Genomic DNA, 16,424 nt, shown 5'->3' with positions numbered 1-16,424 from the left:
TTAAACTTTTTTTTTTAATGTGTATTTAGTTTTGAGAGAGAGAAGGTGTACAAGCAGGGGAGAGGCAGAGACAGAGAGGGAGACACAGAATCCAAAGCAGGTTCCAGGCTCTGAGCTGTCAGCCCAGAGCCCCATGTGGGGCTGAAACCCATGAACCATGAGATCCTGACCTGAGCTGAAGTCGGCCGCTTACCCTACTGCGCCGCCCAGGCGCCCCATCTAGGATGCATTCTTAGGCAGTCTGGAGGCAGGCAAGGTCAAGGTGTGTTCAGTTCAGCTATACCATCAAGGACCCAGACTCTTTCCATCTTTTGGCTTTGCCACTTGGCACGTTGACTTTTCATTCTGTGCTTGTTGCTTCTTGGTCTCCATATGGCTGCCATGGCTCCAGGTGTCATATCCTCATGTCACTGCATCAAGTAAGAAGGAAAAAAACTGGTGGAAAAAGGCTTAATTTTTCTTAAGAATGAAAAATCCCTCTTTCTTAGAGTCTGCATGGAAGCCTCCCTCTTCTGCCTTGTTAGCTACAAGTGTTTCATGTATTTATTCTCCCTGCAAAATGGGCTGGAAAGGTGAGCACCTGGCAAGGGAAAGGGAATTGGACTTCCAGGACTGTGATTCATGGGTCTAGCAGGACATCTGCTTCTCTGAGATCAAGGGATTTCCTTCCTGTTCCTGAACCGTGTTAGCATTAGTGGGGAGACTACTTCTCCAGGACTCTGCTCCACAGTAACAAGGGGCTGCATCGGCTGCCCACATTCGAGGCTGTTTGTAGGTGACAGCTCGTGCTGCTTGTTTTGCCCCAAATTTTCTTCCTATCTTTCTTTCACTATTTCTTCTTTTTATTCCTGGAAGTTCATATATCAAATATGTATTAGTAGTGGTTTTAATTTCTTCCCTTTTTCTTTAAAAAAAATGTTTTAATGTTTTATTTATTTCGGAGAGAGAGAGGCAGCGTGAGCAGGGGAGGGTCAGAGAGAGGGGGAGATACAGAATCTGAAGCAGGCTCCAAGCTCTGAGCTGTCAGCATAGAGCCCGACACGGGGCTCGAACCCATGAACCGGGAGATCATGACCCGAGCCCAAGTCGGACGCTTAACCAACTGAGCCACCCAGGTGCCCCTTAACCCTTAATTTCTTTCCTTTTTTTTTTTTTTAACTTATGTTCTAACTTTCCTGTATTAAATATATATTGCTTTTGTAATAGAAACAAACATTACTTTAAAAAAAAAAAAAAAACTCCGGGACACCCAGGTGGCTCAGTCGGTTAAGCACCCGACTTTGGCTCAGGTCATGATCTCACGGTTTGTGAGTTGGAGCCCCACATCGGGCTCTGTGCTGACAGCAGGCTTCAGAGCCTTTGTCCCCCTCTCTTTGCCCCTCCCCGACTCATGCTTTCTCCTTCTCAAAAATAGATATTTAAGAAAATAATAAATACATAAAAAGACTCCCCTTGGCCCAAGAGAGCAGCACCTGGAGTGCCCCAGGAGCTAGGCGCCACAATGCAGGGAGCAGAGCTTGTGACTTGAGATGAAGAAGTGCACTGCGAACCACAGGTCTGGGTGACCCCTCCTTTGCGCTCTGGCTCTGCCGTTGTCTTAACAGCACCTTAATGTCACCGGGTTTCTGTTTTGATGACTGACTAATCTCCTTACCAAATGACTGGTTGGCCACACCCCTTGTGTTCTCTCCCAGACAGATTTTCTTTCTTTACAATATGGATAGGCTAAGATTTTGCAAAGTCTTTTAAGTTCTGCTTCCTTTTTGATGAACAATTTCATCTTTAAATCATTCCTTTTTTAATACATTTTACTATAAGTAGTCAAGAGGAACCAGGTCACTTCAACGCTTTGCTTAGATATTTCTTTCTTTTTTTTTTTTTTTTAAATATTTTTATTTTATTTCCAGGATAGAGAGAGACAGCGTGAACAGGGGAGGGTCAGAGAGAGAGGGAGACACAGACTCTGAAACAGGCTCCAGGCTCTGAGCTGGCAGTCAGCACAGAGCCCGACGCGGGGCTCGAACCCACGAACCGCGAGATCATGACCTAAGCGAAAGTCAGACGCTTAACCGACTAAGCCACCCAGGCGCCCCTGCTTAGATATTTCTTCAGCTAAATATCTAATGTCGTCATATACAAGGTTAACCTTCCACAAAACACTATGATACAAATGTAAATCAGCCAAGTTCTTTGCCACTTTATAACAGGATGGCCTTCCTGCTGCCATTGTCCAAAAGCATGGTCCTCCTTTCTGTCTCAGATCTCATCAGAATGGTTAATGTTTAGGGGCACCTTGGTGGCTCAGTCAAACATCTGACTCTTGATTTTGGCTCAGGTCATGATCTCATGGTTCATGAGTTCGAGCCCCACATGGAGCTCCTTGCTGACAGCGAGGTGCCTGCTTGTGGTTCTCTCTCTCTTTCTCTCTCTCCTCTCTCTCTCTCTGTCTCTGTGCCTTTCCCCTGCTTGCCTCTCTCTGTCCGTCTCAAAAATAAATAAATAAACATTAAAGAAAAAAAGATAAGTGTATTTAAAAAATGGTCAATGTTTTGGTCAACATTCTGTTTATAATTATTTGAGTATTCTCAAACAAGTCTGAGACTTTCTCTACAACTCTTTACTCCCTGGACTCTCAATGGAATCGCCCTTAAACGTCCACTAACAACAATGTAAAATTTTCTGTCATGTTCCTGAAAACTTAAAGCCTCTATCCAAAACCCATATCCAAAGCTGCTTCCACAATTTAGATATTTGGTGTGCCATCATTCACTTGTCAGTACTGAATTTCTGTCTCAGTCAATCAAGGGTGCAATAACAAAATACCATAAACTAGATGGTTTATAAACAATCCAAATTCATTTCTCACAGTTCTGGGAAGTCCGAGATCAAGGCACTGGCAGATTTAGTATCTGATGAGAACTTACCTTTTTTTTTTTTTAATGTTTGTTTTTGAGAGAGAGAGAGAGAGAGAGGAGAGACATTGTGTGAGTGGGAGAGGGGCAGAGAGAGCTGAGAGAGCCAGAGACAGAATCTGAAACAGGTTCCAGGTTCTGAGCTGTCAGCACAGACTCGGGGCCTGAACCCCTGAGCTGCCAGATCATGACCTTAGCTGAGGTTAGAGGCTTAACCAACTGAGCCACCCAGGCACCCTGAGAACATGCCTTTTCAATGTAACCTCAATATGACTGAAGAGGTAAGGGATCTCTCTGGAGTCTCTCTTATATAGGCACTAATCCCATTCATGAAATCTCCACCCTCATGACCTAATCACCTCACAAAGGTACTACCTCCTATTACCATCACCTTAGGAGAATTTGCATTTTAACCTATGAATGGGGGAAGAGACACAAACATTTAGTGTATGGCACTCTATTCTTCCATTTATATAAAATTTAGATAATGCAAACTAGTCTACTGACAGAAAGGGATGGTAAAAGGTAGTGAAAGAGGGAGGGATTCCAAAAGGTACTGGGAATCTTTTGAGACTCATGAATATTTTCATTATTTGGATTGTGGAGATGATTTCACAGGTGTGTATATATTGAAAACTTTCTACACCTTACACTTAAATATATATAGTTTAAAAAAGATTCTCTTGAAGGACTATAATAGTTAGGATGCTTTAAGTTACAATTAAAATAAAAATCCAGGGGCGCCTGGGTGGCTTAGTCGGTTAAGCGTGCGACTTTTGCTTAGGTCATGATCTCGCGGTTCGTGGGTTCGAGCCCCGTGTCGGGCTCTGTGCTGACTGCCAGCTCAGACCCTGGAGCCTGCTTCGGATTCTGTGTCTCCCTCTCTCTCTGACCCTCCCATGCTCACGCTGTCTCTCTCTCTCTCCTAGAAATAAATTAAAAAAAAAAAAAATCCAGGGGTGCCTGGGTGACTGAGTCGGTTAAGTGGCTGACTTTGGCTCAGGTCAAAATCTTTGTGAATTTGAGCCACACATCAGGGTCTGTGCTGACAGCTCAGAGCCTAGAGCCTCCTTCAGATTCTGTGTCTGCCTCTCTCTCTTCCTTCCCTGATCACACTCTGTCTCTGTCTGTCTGTCTGTCTGTCTCTCTCTCTCTCTCTCTCTCTCTCTCACACACACACACACACACAAATGAATAAATGTTAAAAATATTTTTAAATCCAACTGGCATAAACAAAGAAAATTGATTGACTCAGTATAATTGAAATGTCTAGACATAGGCTTCAGGGCACCACCTGCATATGTCTGTGAGCCACTCTTCACTTCCTGATGTTGGCTTCATCCTTACATGGGTTTTCTTTTTAGTAGCCAAATATGTGCAACAGTTATAAGTTTCACATTCATAGAGCACACCTTCTAGGAGAACAGATAGGTTTCCTTCTCTCAACCAGTGAACCCAAATCTCCAGTGTTACTATAACTGAATTGACTAAGCTGTGTCTGTCCCTAAACCAAACAGTGTGGTAAGGACCAGGGTAACAGTTAACCCAACTGTGAGTATGACTCCTAACCAGTGAAGGAAGAGTAGGAATGAATGAGAGAGTAGCAACCAGTTGAAATGTGAGATATGGATTGGCAAATCAGTCTGAAATGGTCAGCATGAGGAAAGTCAAGATTGGACTGAAATAGAAGGTGACTCTGAATTGTCACTTAGAGGATTTGCCAATCTATGGCTGGTTTGTATGATATGGCAATTTTCTATTCCTGAATAAAGTCATCTTTTGATGGTAAAATAAATAAATAAATAAATAAATAAATAAATTGTCATTTATGTTTTTGTTTGTAAATAGGCTTCACACCCAACTTGGAGCCCAACATGGGGCTCGAACTCATGACCCTGAAATCAAGACCTGAGGTGAGAATCCAGAGTCAGATGCTTCACAGGCTGGGCCACCCAGGCAGCCTGTCATTCATGTTTTAAAACATGTTCTTGATATAAAACAGAAGTATGTTATATATATTTTTTAATATTTATTTTTGAGGAGAGCGGGGAAGGGCAGAGAGAAAGGGACAGAGGATCTGAAGCAGGCTCTGTGCTGACAGGCTGACAGCAGAGAGCTGATGTGGGGCTTGAACTCATGAACTGCAAGATCATGACCTAAGCTGAAGTCAGACACTCAACCAACTAAACCACCCAGGTTCCCCTGAGGTATGCTATATTTTGAAGCGTTAGAGTGTCAGGACTTAAAGTAGGCACAAGAAAGTTTCTTGTCCCTGTTAACTTTAGGCACCCCTCGTACTGTTGCATTCTCACTGGCTGTCCTAATTCGTGTGCTTTCCAGGACATCTGTTTGTTTTTTTTTTTTTAATTTTAATGTTTTATTTATTTCAGAGAGAGAGAGAGAGAAAGAATGAGCAGGGGAGGGTCAGAGAGAGAGAGGGAGATACAGAATCTGAAGCAGGTTCAAGGCTCTGAGCTAGCTGTCAGCACAGAGCCTGACGTGGGGCTCAAACCCACGTACTGTGAGATCATGACATGAGCTGAAGTCGGACGCTTAACCGACTGGGCCACCCAGGTGCCCCTTTTAAGTTTATTTATTTTGAGGGGATTGGGGTACAGAAAGAGAAGGAGAGAGAGAATTCCAACCTTGACACGGGGCTCAACCCTATAAACCCATGAGATCGAGATCTGAGCTGAAATCAAGAGTCAGACACTCAACTGCTCAACCCATTGAGCCCCCAGGTACCCCAGGACATCTACTGAGAGGACTTATCATGTGATTTTGGAGATACCCTGGGATACCCTGGGAGCGCAAACAACAAAACAGCACTTTCTAGGTACAGGTTAAAATGGCTCTCCCAGATATTAGGCACAAAAAATGACAGGTTTGGGGGTGGTACAAGATAGGAAAATACGAGAGAAAAAGTTAAGAAGTATTGAGAGTATAGGCAAGAGCCTCAGAAGGCCATTTTAAAGGAAGTATTGCCAAATAAATATAAACAAAGTGATGAAGACAGCAAAATCTTTAATGTGTTTCTACAATGAAGTGGAAAAGAAATGGCAGCCTCACCTTAAACCTAATTTGTTTAAAACCTCAGGGCCGCTGACTGGTTCAGTCAGTATAGGCATGTGACTCTTGATCTCAGGGTTGTGAGTTCAAACACCACACTGGGCATGGAGCCTACTTAAAAATAAAGAAAGGAAGAAAGGGAGGGAGGGAGGAAGAAGAAGATCTCATCACTCCCTAGAATGGATAGGACACCCTGCCCACAATGAATGAACCTTCTACTTGATGTCATTTTTCTTTTAACTATTTTTTTCTTTTACTGAGATATCCTTTGTATATAGTTCAATTCAATTTGTGTCATTTAAAATTGACAATACAGGGGCACCTGGGTGGCTCAGTTGGTTAAGCATCCAGCTCTTGATTTCGGCTCAGGTCATGATCTTATGGTTCGTGAATTTGATTCCTACGCTGGGCTCTGTGCTGACAGCATGGAGCCTACTTGGGATTCTCTGTCTCCCTCTCTCTCTCTCTGCCCCTCCCTCACTGTCTCTCAAAAATAAACATTTTAAAAAATATTTTTAGAAAATTAAATTGACAATAAATAACATATTCAGAACTAGTATGGTTGTCTATGAGTCCTTTGTCATCATTAATGCTCCCTTTGGGAGTAAACTCTCAGTTTGTAAAGATGATATTTATCTTTTCTTACATGCCTATGTTCACAGAGTCTGTTTATTAATTGTTATGGGATGATGATTTGTGAAGATGAACATGATAAGATACCAATAACTTTAGTTAGTTCAAATAAATTTGCGGTGAATTTTGGAGGCTGGATTTGGGCAGAAGGGAAAGTTTAAAACCGGTATTTCTTAATAACATGCTGAGAATCTCCTGGGCATTCTTATCACCTCTTCTGGTGATATCGTCATATTCAATATGAGCAGTCTATCTGTTGTTTGTGCCTGCCCAGCACCCCTTTTTCTGGAAACACAACCCATCTCTTCCATTTGGGAAACCACTGGTCTCCTAGTCTCGAAGCCTGTGGCGCAGAATTGAGGGAGTGGGTGGGCACAAGACTCAGGCCTGGCCAATCAATTCCACATCTGACTGAGGCATGTGACCTGAGTATGGTCAATGGCAACTTAGCTAGGATTCTCACTGGGAGTCCAGAAAGAAATGACCATCTCTCAGCTGAGATTTTAAAGCTGGTAGAATGCAAGCTTGCCAAGCCATAGGCCATCTTTACTATCATAGGTTAAGCCCTTATGTATGAATGAAGCCAACTCAGAAGGATGCCAAGCCAAGGATGGAGATGGATTCCTGATGATATCATTTGAGCACATGAACCCAGTCAGATCTATCCCTACTCTTTCTGGTTATGAGCTAATAAATCTCCTCTATGCTTAATCCAATTTGAATTCAGTTTCAAAACTTCCAACTCAGGGGTGCCTGGGTGGCTCAGTGGGTTAAGTGACTGTCTGACTTTGGCTCAGGTCATGATCTCCTAGTTCATGGGTTGGAGCCCCACATCAGGCTCTGTGCTGACAGCTCAAAGCCTGGAGCCTGCTTTGGATTCTGTGTCTCCCTCTTTCTCTGACCCTCCCATGCTCGTGCTGTCTCTCTCTCAAAACTAAATAGGGGCGCCTGGGTGGCTCAGTCGGTTAAGCATGCGGCTTCGGCTCAGGTCATGATCTCGCAGTTCATGGATTCGAGTCCCACGTCGGTCTCTATGCTAACTGCTAGCTCAGAGCCTGGAGCCTGTTTCGGATTCTGTGTCTCCCTCTCTCTCTGACCCTCCCCTGCTTACGCTGTCTCTCTTTCTCAGAAACATTAAAAAAAAAAACTAAATAAACATTGAAAAAAATTTTTAATTAAAAAAAAAATACTTGCAACTCAAAGAGCTTTGATTAATACTACTACCCGTTATCATAATCGTTATCTTCGGCACCACCCCTGCTTCCTGGAGCCAGAGGCAAAAGTCCACTTCCTGAAGCAGAACATCGGATGATTGCCTCAATCAACTGAGCGAATACCCACAGGAAGTCCAGAGTGACAGCGTGGGGTGTGGTGGTTGAGTGGGAGGCTCCGAGGTGCTTCTAGGGCCAAGGAGACATACGGGCAGAGAGCCACCATTGAGACCCAGGCTCTAGCTGCCTATTCCTAGAGCAAGCCTCGATCTTATCTCCCAGCTCCAACTGCAAGTGCCTGTTAGACACAGATTAGAACCACTCTTCTGGGCTGCGTATCAGGCAACCAGGAAGCAGCACTCCTGTTAAAGCTTCACATTTGCACGCAATCATTCCTTTAAACAGCCCAGGCAGAATAATGCAATTCTAAATTCTCGTCCCAGGACCTACTCGTTTTGTGGATGCAAACATTGCCTCTGAAAATGGTCCAAAAATGTTATCCAAGATTTTCCAGCAAAAAGAGGGCCAGAAACTCAGGGAGAGAATCAGACTTTTTCACTCACTGTATCGGGAGTAGTAGAAAGGGAAATAGTAAATCCATTTCCTTTTTTTTTTTAATTTTTTTTTAATGTTTTATTTATTTCTAGGAGAGAGAGAGAAAGAGAGAGACAGTGTGAGCAGGGGAGGGTCAGAGAAAGAGGGAGACACAGACTGAAACAGGCTCCAGGCTCTGAGCTGGCAGTCAGCACAGAGCCCAATGCGGGGCTCGAACCCACGAACCGTGAGATCGTGACCTAAGCGAAAGTCGGACGCTTAACCGACTAAGCCACCCAGGCGCCCCAGTAAATCCATTTCTTGTAACTCAAGACCGTGAGCACCACAGAGGCAGAGACTATGTTTCTTTCTATCATTGTATTTTTTTTTCCTCATTTCCAAGTTTATACTCTATTTTTTTTAAAAGGAAATAAACGGGCATATATATTTATGAGTACAAAAAGGAAACCGTTTTGATAGGGAATGGTTTTCTGACAATACCTGAGGCCGCAAACATTCAGCCTATCAGTATTGAGAAGCTATGCAGGGTATTACTGTAGGGAGTCCCTGCTTCACATGTCCCCTAGCTAAGCAGGCGTGATTCTGCATTCTTACCTCTCGCCTGCCATGGGTCTCCCCCTGTGAAGATAAAACCTGACACTCTTGGGGGAAAATGAGATCTAAAAGGAGCAAAAATTTTTCAAGATAACCTGGTAAACATCAGGATGAGATGTTTTCATCAAGGAGGGTGTTCTGGAAGCCCCCTTCTAAGTCACAGCAACTAACCATAAATTGTCAGGTGACAAGGTCCATCCTGGACAGCCCAGCAGCCAGCGGTCTTTTTCCCATCAAAAGTTAGCCTTGCCTCTGGTTTTCCATCAATTGAATCTCCTAATCTCAGTTTTTCTAGTGGTTCTTATTTCATCAGCTGCCTACCCATTCTGCACTCTAAATAGTCTTTTGATTAATTTCCACACAAAGCTTTTTCAAATTTATTGTCACAGAGACACTTCATGAATTCCTCTTTAAAGCTTTTACATTCACTGAAGTGATCCAGTGGGAAGCAACCCCTGTCCCGAGCTGCGGCTAAAAGCGCTTGGACCCAAAATTCATGACTGTGGATCTCACTGTATATATATTTTTTAAAAGTAAACTCTACCTCCAACATGAAGCTCAAACCCATGACCCGATGATCAAGAGTCACATGCTCTATTAACTAGGCCTGCAAGGCGGCCCTGTCATTGTATTTATAGTACCTGATGTAATAACATGATGGTCAGAAAAAAAGTATTTGTCAAATGACTGGTCAAATATAAAAATGGATGAACGAGCATGAAAAGTTTGGAAAGAAAAGACCAAATGATGATCCCATGGTCAGGATCAGATAATACCTCTGAGGTATCCAGCCCTAGTTTTTGTACCAAAGCAGAGAACAGCTAAAGGGCCCTTTTCCCCTTATGATTCTTCTGCAGTCTTTTTTTTTTTAATGTTTATTTATTTTTGGGGGGGGAGGGAGAGGCAGAGAGAGAGGGAGACACAGAATCTGAAGCAGGCTCTAGGCTCTGTGCTGTCAGAACAGAGCTGGAGGCGGGGCTCGAACCCACGAACTATGAAATCATGACCTGAGCTGAAGTCAAATGTTTAACCAACTGAGCCACCCAGGCTTTTTCAGCCTTAACTGATTTTCATCATTTCTGCCTGCTCAGTGTCCACTCCCGTTTTCTAAGAGGTCCTCAATTTCCTTTTGGGAAATCACCTGTTTTCATTTTGTATCCTCTTGTGGGAAGGGTGAATTTTGGTAAACAGCTCCTACCATGAAAGGTAAAGAGAATCACATCCTTCTGTTTGCCTTCCTTTTAGCCACTCTCTGTATGGACCAGGATGACCTAAACTTGGCCCATCAGATGCTCTCTCCTGGGACTTTGACTCTTGGGCAAGGGACTCAAAGATGGCAAAGCTGGTTGGAGGTCATTTATTTCAGTGGTAGTACACTTACCAGACAGTCTGTGCCACAAATCCTTGCTGAACCCCTTGCTGCCTAGCCCTATGGAGATTCCCTTACTCCTGAATTTTTCCAAGTCCTGTCCTCCAGCCTTCAGGCATGTCACTGAGCTGCTAATAATCTTCCACTGAATCCCCTTCTTTGTAAGTCAGTCAGCATTAACTTGCGTGCATGCAACCAAGGCCTCTAACTGACAGTGTAGGCCTTCAGTTCCTCCAGCTAAATAGCTTGCCAGAACACTTCAATTCTCTTTCTAGGCAGCAATTCTGCATGTCCATTTAAAAATGCTATACTGGGGGTACCTGGATGGTTCAGTCAGTAGAGCAAGTGACTCTTGGTCTCAGAATTGTGAGTTTGAGCCCCACATTGAGCATAGAGCCTACTTAACAAATACATACATACATACATACACACATACATACATATGCTATAACGGAAGACTCCTTCAACACTTCTTCCAAGTGATTGTTATTTGTTCTTTTCATTCCCAAGTTCTATCCCCTTGGAGCATACAATGGTAGGGTTGTCTTTTCTTCTCTGCATGGATTCTTCCTTCTCTATAACTGATTCCTTACCTCCAGCAGCTTGACCTTGTGCTTTAGCCACCATGTCTAATACTTTTAGTCAGACATTAGACATCTCACTCTAAGCTGGGCCAATTAGATTTCTCTTTCCTAGGAGTTTATACATTTGACCTAGGGAATTTGAAAGGGATAGTTTGCTGAAAGCTAAACCTCAGAAGTGAGTTGGTGCTAGGAGGAAGGTCTATAACTTTCTGTTGCTGATGTTTGGGATTTTTTTTCCTGAGTCCCCATACTTCCCTGTCTTGAGAAGAGCTCTAATAAATGTATCTTTCTTGACAAAGTTTTCTAATATTGACTTGTGTTAACCTCAATCACAAGAATCTTAACACAGCCTCCATATGATAGAAGGCTCCTTGGAGGCAGGGCCAGATTATCATTCATTTGTCCATTTATTTATTATTCATCAGACATTTACCATGTGCCAGGCACTGTGTTAGGTGCTGGGAACCCAGAGGTGAGTTAAACAATCTTCTGTACTGAAGGAGCTTGCTCTGTGTCTAGTTGGGGGTATAAATATATTTAGCCAATCAATTACTCATTTAACAAAGAATTCATTTATTCAAAAATGATTGCTAGCACTTACTATTATGTGACAGGCCCTGGTCCTAAATGCTTTTCTTATTGCATTCTTACAACAGAGTTATGTTTCATTTTACAGATGAAGGAACTGAGTCACAGAGATGTTAAGAAGCTTTGCCAAAGTTACAAGGCTTCTAAATCCTGAGCCTGGGTCTCCAATTCCATGTGACTGTGGAGCTTGTTTATTCTTCTACTTTTTATTTATTTTACTTTTAATGTTTATTTATTTTTGGAACAGAGAGAGTGTGCAAGCAGGGGAGGGACAGAGAGAGAAGGGGCAGAGGATCTGAAGCAGGCTCTGTGCTGACAGCAGAGAGCCCAATGCTGGCACAAACTCGCAAACCATGAGATCATGACCAGAGTCGAAGTCGGACAGTTGACTGACTGAGCCACCCAGGCACCCCTGGAGCTCTCGCTTCTTATCACTGCTAATCACTGTGTAATCTCCCTCTCGAAAAAAAAAAGAATCCCAAAGTAATGTGACACTGGAGTTCTGACAAAGTCTGGATCGCAGTGACAAGTCTAGACTTCCCCTATAGAAAGTTTTCAGGGGAGGAATCTGGTTGGAAGCAGGGCTGAAGGATTTAATTGAAGCTTAGATACTGGGCTGAATGAATTTGGAAGAGACTTGGGAAGAAGATGTAGGTAGGATGAGCTTAATCTTGAAGGATGAGACACACGCTTACACAAGTGTGTATAAAGTTCACAGTGAGGAAAGAGTCTAATCTTGTGAGGAGTTTGAAATTCAAGAAAGGTTTTACGATTGAAGTGGTTTGAGCAATCTTGAAGAAGAGTTGTAACTCTGGTGTCAAGCCCAGAACTTTGCATATGAACTCAGTAAAATGGTGATGAGGTGGCTTATGCATCTGGAAGGAGCTGTTTTTCTGTTTGCATGGAGCCTGGGGTGTTTCCTACTGCCTTCTGAGGCATCCCTTTTGTGATTTAGCTATGGCGTGCAAGGTTATCAGATCATTTGCATATCATATCATTGATGCTCACAAAAGCCCTGCAAGGTAAGTATTACAGGGATTAATTTTGTAATACGGGTGTGGAAACCAAGGATAATGTTGTATGACTCGTCCAAGACCACACATGGTGAGTAAGTTGCAGAACAAGACAAGGGCCTGTGTCCTGCCTTCTGGAGGGAGGTACTAACTAACAGGATGCCTCTCATCTAGCCACATTCTTCACTCTTATGCGCTAGTTTAAGTCTTTGCTCTTTTCAGCCTCTGCACCTGAGTTTTGTTTTGTTTTGTTTTGTTTTTTACAAATAGTTTATTGTCAAATTAGTTTCCACTGCGCCTGAGTTTTTTAAGGTTCCCTCTCTCGGGAATACTCATTCTCAGCTCTACAAATCCTGCCCATCCTTCAAGATTAAGCTCATCCTACATCTTCTTCCCAAGTCTCTTCCAAATTCATTTAGCCCAGTATCTAAGCTTCAGTGAAATCCTTTAGCCCTGCTTCCAACCAGATCCCTGCCCTGGAAACTTTTATTGGGGAAGTCTAGACTTGTCACTGTGGTCCAGACTTCATCAGAACTCCAGCCTTCTGTAGGCCTTTTATTGCTGTTGGCTTCATCTACATACATCTTCTCTCTCAATAGACTGTAAGCTCCATGAGGTGCAAACCATATGCTTTTCTCTCTCTCTCTTTTAATGTTTATTTATTTAGTTTTGAGAGAAAGAGAGAGAGAGCACAAGCATGAGAGAGACAGAGAGAGAGGGAGACAGAGAATCTCAAGCAGGTTCTACACTGTCAGCGCAGAGCCTGGCACGGGACTGGAATTCACCAACCGTGAGATCATGAGCTGAGCCAAGACCAAGAATCGGACAGTCAACCAACTGAGCCACCCAGGCATCCCCACATGCTTTTCTTTTAGCCTCATACTTCTGTCACAAACTTATATTCTTTGGGAGCCACCCAGGCTCACCCCAAAGTCTCTTGTTATGACATAGATCCACTTCCTTTCTGACCCCTATGGGAAGAGAGAACTAAAGGGGTGCGAAAATATTTATTATGCTCCTACTATGGGCCAGGCATTAAGATAGGCGCACGGTTTTATTAATATATTTCTTGCTATGCGTCTATGAAACAGAAGTATTAACTTTAAAGAATTTGGCTCCCAGGGTGGTTACTCAAGGTTTAGCTTTCAGTTATTCAGGTTTCTTGGCTCTCAGAGAAGTACTCTTTAAAGTAAATTGTACAGAAAATCCTGACTGGGGGCAGATGTGAAGGGCAAAGCGACAGCCGAATTACTAAGAGATATGTTACTGTACGGTGAATGCTCTTCTATAGACAACTACATAGGAATTCGCTAATTAAATAAAAGATCCCTGTCTCGGGCTGGAATTCATATCGGAGAACTTCCCCGAAGCCAAGGGCAAAGAGGGCGCCACCTGTCCAGGAGAAGCCGGGAACCCGCTCTGGACACTTGGGCTGAGCGCCCTTCCTTTCCTCACACTCTAATTGGCTACTTCTTCCTGGGTCCCGCCTCCTCTGCGTGGACCAAGAAGCCGCCAAAGCCTTACTCAGACCACCGCCTCAACACCAGCAAGCTGTCTTGCTGTCTCCCCCATGATTGGTCAGAAAGCAGCATGGAGTCGGCCTCATCCTCCTTCTGATTGGTCAGCTGTCCTTTGGCTCCTGACCCTCCTATCCGGCTCCGCCCCGTTTCCCCTTGGAGCTGGGCCTTGGACGAACCACCGCCTCCGCGGGAGTGGGCTCCGCCCCCCTGTGACGGCCGGGCGGGTAATTGGCGGGGGCATGCAAGCATTTCCGGTTTCGAGGAGGTGGGTGGGGTGCGGAGCGGGACCGGAGGTGCAGCTGGTCGGCCGCCGCCTACAGAGTCCGCCTTGTGCCTAGTGCTACCGGGACGATGCGGCCGGGGCCCGGAGGCTGCTGCTACCGTCGCCCGGTGCGGGCGAACGGCTGCGTGGCGAACGGGGAAGTGCGGAACGGGTACGTGAGGACCAGCGCCGCAGCCGCCGCCGGCCAGGTACGGTGGGACTGGGCGGCCGGGCTGAGCCGGAGGCGGTGGGCCGGGACCCCGCGCGCTGCACCCGTGCCGAGCCGGCGGAGGGGGCGGCCGGGCAGGGCGAGGTCGCGGTGACCGTCCCCGGGGGCGGGAGCGGGCGCCGGGCACGGCTCAGGTGTGCTGGCAGCGGTGTCCCGGCGCTGACCGGGCCTGCCTGGAGCGGGAGGCTCAAGGGCGGCGTAGGTGCTCCCGCATCTCTCCGCGTGTGAGGTCTTCCTCCTTTCCTCCAGAGGTTTGGGCTCTGCTCACAGCCACGGTGCCTTCCTCCGCCTTATGTGACCAGAAATTCGCGCCCCCCCTTCCCCAGGGAGGTAGGGAGTGACCCCGCGGACCCTGGAAGGATCCACTCAGAGGCTCTTGGTTTTTTCTGCCTCGAGGCTCCGTCTTCTTACCCTCGAGGTGGTCGCTTCCTCTTGGTGTCCTGAGACCCTCCAAGAAAGACCACCCTCGGGGGCCTCAGGAGGCAGAGAAAGTTAGATGGTGGTACCAGGCGGAAAAACACCCAGTCTCTTCCTAATACATACCTACCCCTTCTGCAAGCAAGGCATTGGACCACAGATCTGACGGTGAACCGGGTCTGGGGCCTCACGAGCATTATGCGTATCTTCAATCCTTCGCGAGACCCCATCCCGGGCTCTAGGTAGAGTTAGGTGGTCCCTGTGTGCAGGCGTGCTATCACAGAAGGGTCTGTTGAATGCAGGTAGTGACTTGTGATGGGTCTCTCTCTATACCAGTTAACCAAGGCTGAATCACCAACCAAGTCCAGGCAGTTTTGAAATATTTTGAAAAGTTTTGAATTGAAGACAGTAATTATTAACAGCCTTTCAATTCTCTGGATGACAGATCTCCTGAAGTGTGTTTTTAAAGATGAGCTGGTTAAAAAGGTTAAAGGTCAGTGTTACTGGAAGAAAGGGTTGTGAGATTTGCAGTTGACTTTATTTTTTAATTAAAAAATTTTTTAATGTTTATTTTTGAGAGAGGGGAACGAAGGGGCATACAGAGAGGGAAACACAGAATCTGAATCAGGCTCCAGGCTCCAAGCTGTCAGCACAGAGCCTAACCTGGGGCTCAAACCCATGAACCTCAAGATGAACCTGAGCTGAAGTCAGACCCTAACTGTCTGAGCCACTCAGGTGCCCCTGTAATTAACTTTAATACTTATAAATCCTGTTCAGATATTGAGGGAAACTTTTTCCCCCTCCCAAAGCCATCTGTTCCCAATAGCAATAGTGTGACTATCGTGGCTTAATTTGGCTTTAATATAAATATCTAGCAGCCTCCTCTCCCCTCCCCAGTCAGTAGATGTGTTAGGATAGATGATAGGCCTGCTACTGTTTGGTGTGAAACAGAAAACAGAACGTTTCTCTAGGTCATGCTGACATAGTAAGACTCTGAGAGTTAGGGAGGAAAACAAATAAAATACTTGACCTCCCTTGAAGTTGTAAGATGGAAGGCACCATAATGCACAAATTCAAAAGATTTATTTTTGGGGCGCCTGGGTGGCTCCTTCAGTTGTGTGCCTAATTTTGGCTCAGTTCATTATCTCGAGGCTCGTGAGTTCGAGCCCTGCTTCTGGCTCTGTGCTGACAGTTGGAAGCCTGACACCTGCTTCAGATTCTGTCGCCCTCTCTGTCTGCCCCTCCCCTACTCATGCTCTGTCTCTCTCTCAAAAGTAAGCATAAACATTAAAAATATATATATCATGCCTACAAATGTTAAATTGCTAGAGATTACAAGAGGGAGAAATTTACTACTAAATCAGAACATAACTCCTTTGTTAAGTGAAAAGAGCACCTAAACACAAAACACCTCTGATGTGTGAACACCTTTCTCTTGTCTTCCTTTTCCTTCGTAAAAATCATAATC

The 16,424-nt window shown here is 44.9% G+C and overlaps 1 protein-coding gene across 1 annotated transcript in view; it reads left to right on the top strand.

Moving 5' to 3' along the window:
• The first annotated feature begins 14,328 nt into the window (after positions 1-14,328).
• SPTLC2 (serine palmitoyltransferase long chain base subunit 2) overlaps positions 14,329-16,424 on the top strand; it is a 108,370-nt gene continuing 106,274 nt past the window's right edge. Inside the window, exon 1 of the mRNA XM_039232258.1 lies at positions 14,329-14,519. Within this exon, the coding sequence (XP_039088189.1) occupies positions 14,400-14,519 (120 nt within the window). The 5' untranslated portion in view covers positions 14,329-14,399. The remainder of the gene's footprint in view (positions 14,520-16,424) is intronic.

The sequence above is a fragment of the Hyaena hyaena genome, unplaced genomic scaffold (genome assembly GCF_003009895.1).
Source record: "Hyaena hyaena isolate Hyena2069 unplaced genomic scaffold, ASM300989v1 scaffold_65, whole genome shotgun sequence".
Classification (NCBI taxonomy): domain Eukaryota; kingdom Metazoa; phylum Chordata; class Mammalia; order Carnivora; family Hyaenidae; genus Hyaena; species Hyaena hyaena.
The sequence above is the reverse complement of the archived record's forward strand: the minus strand, read 5'-3'. Positions and strand labels throughout refer to the sequence as shown.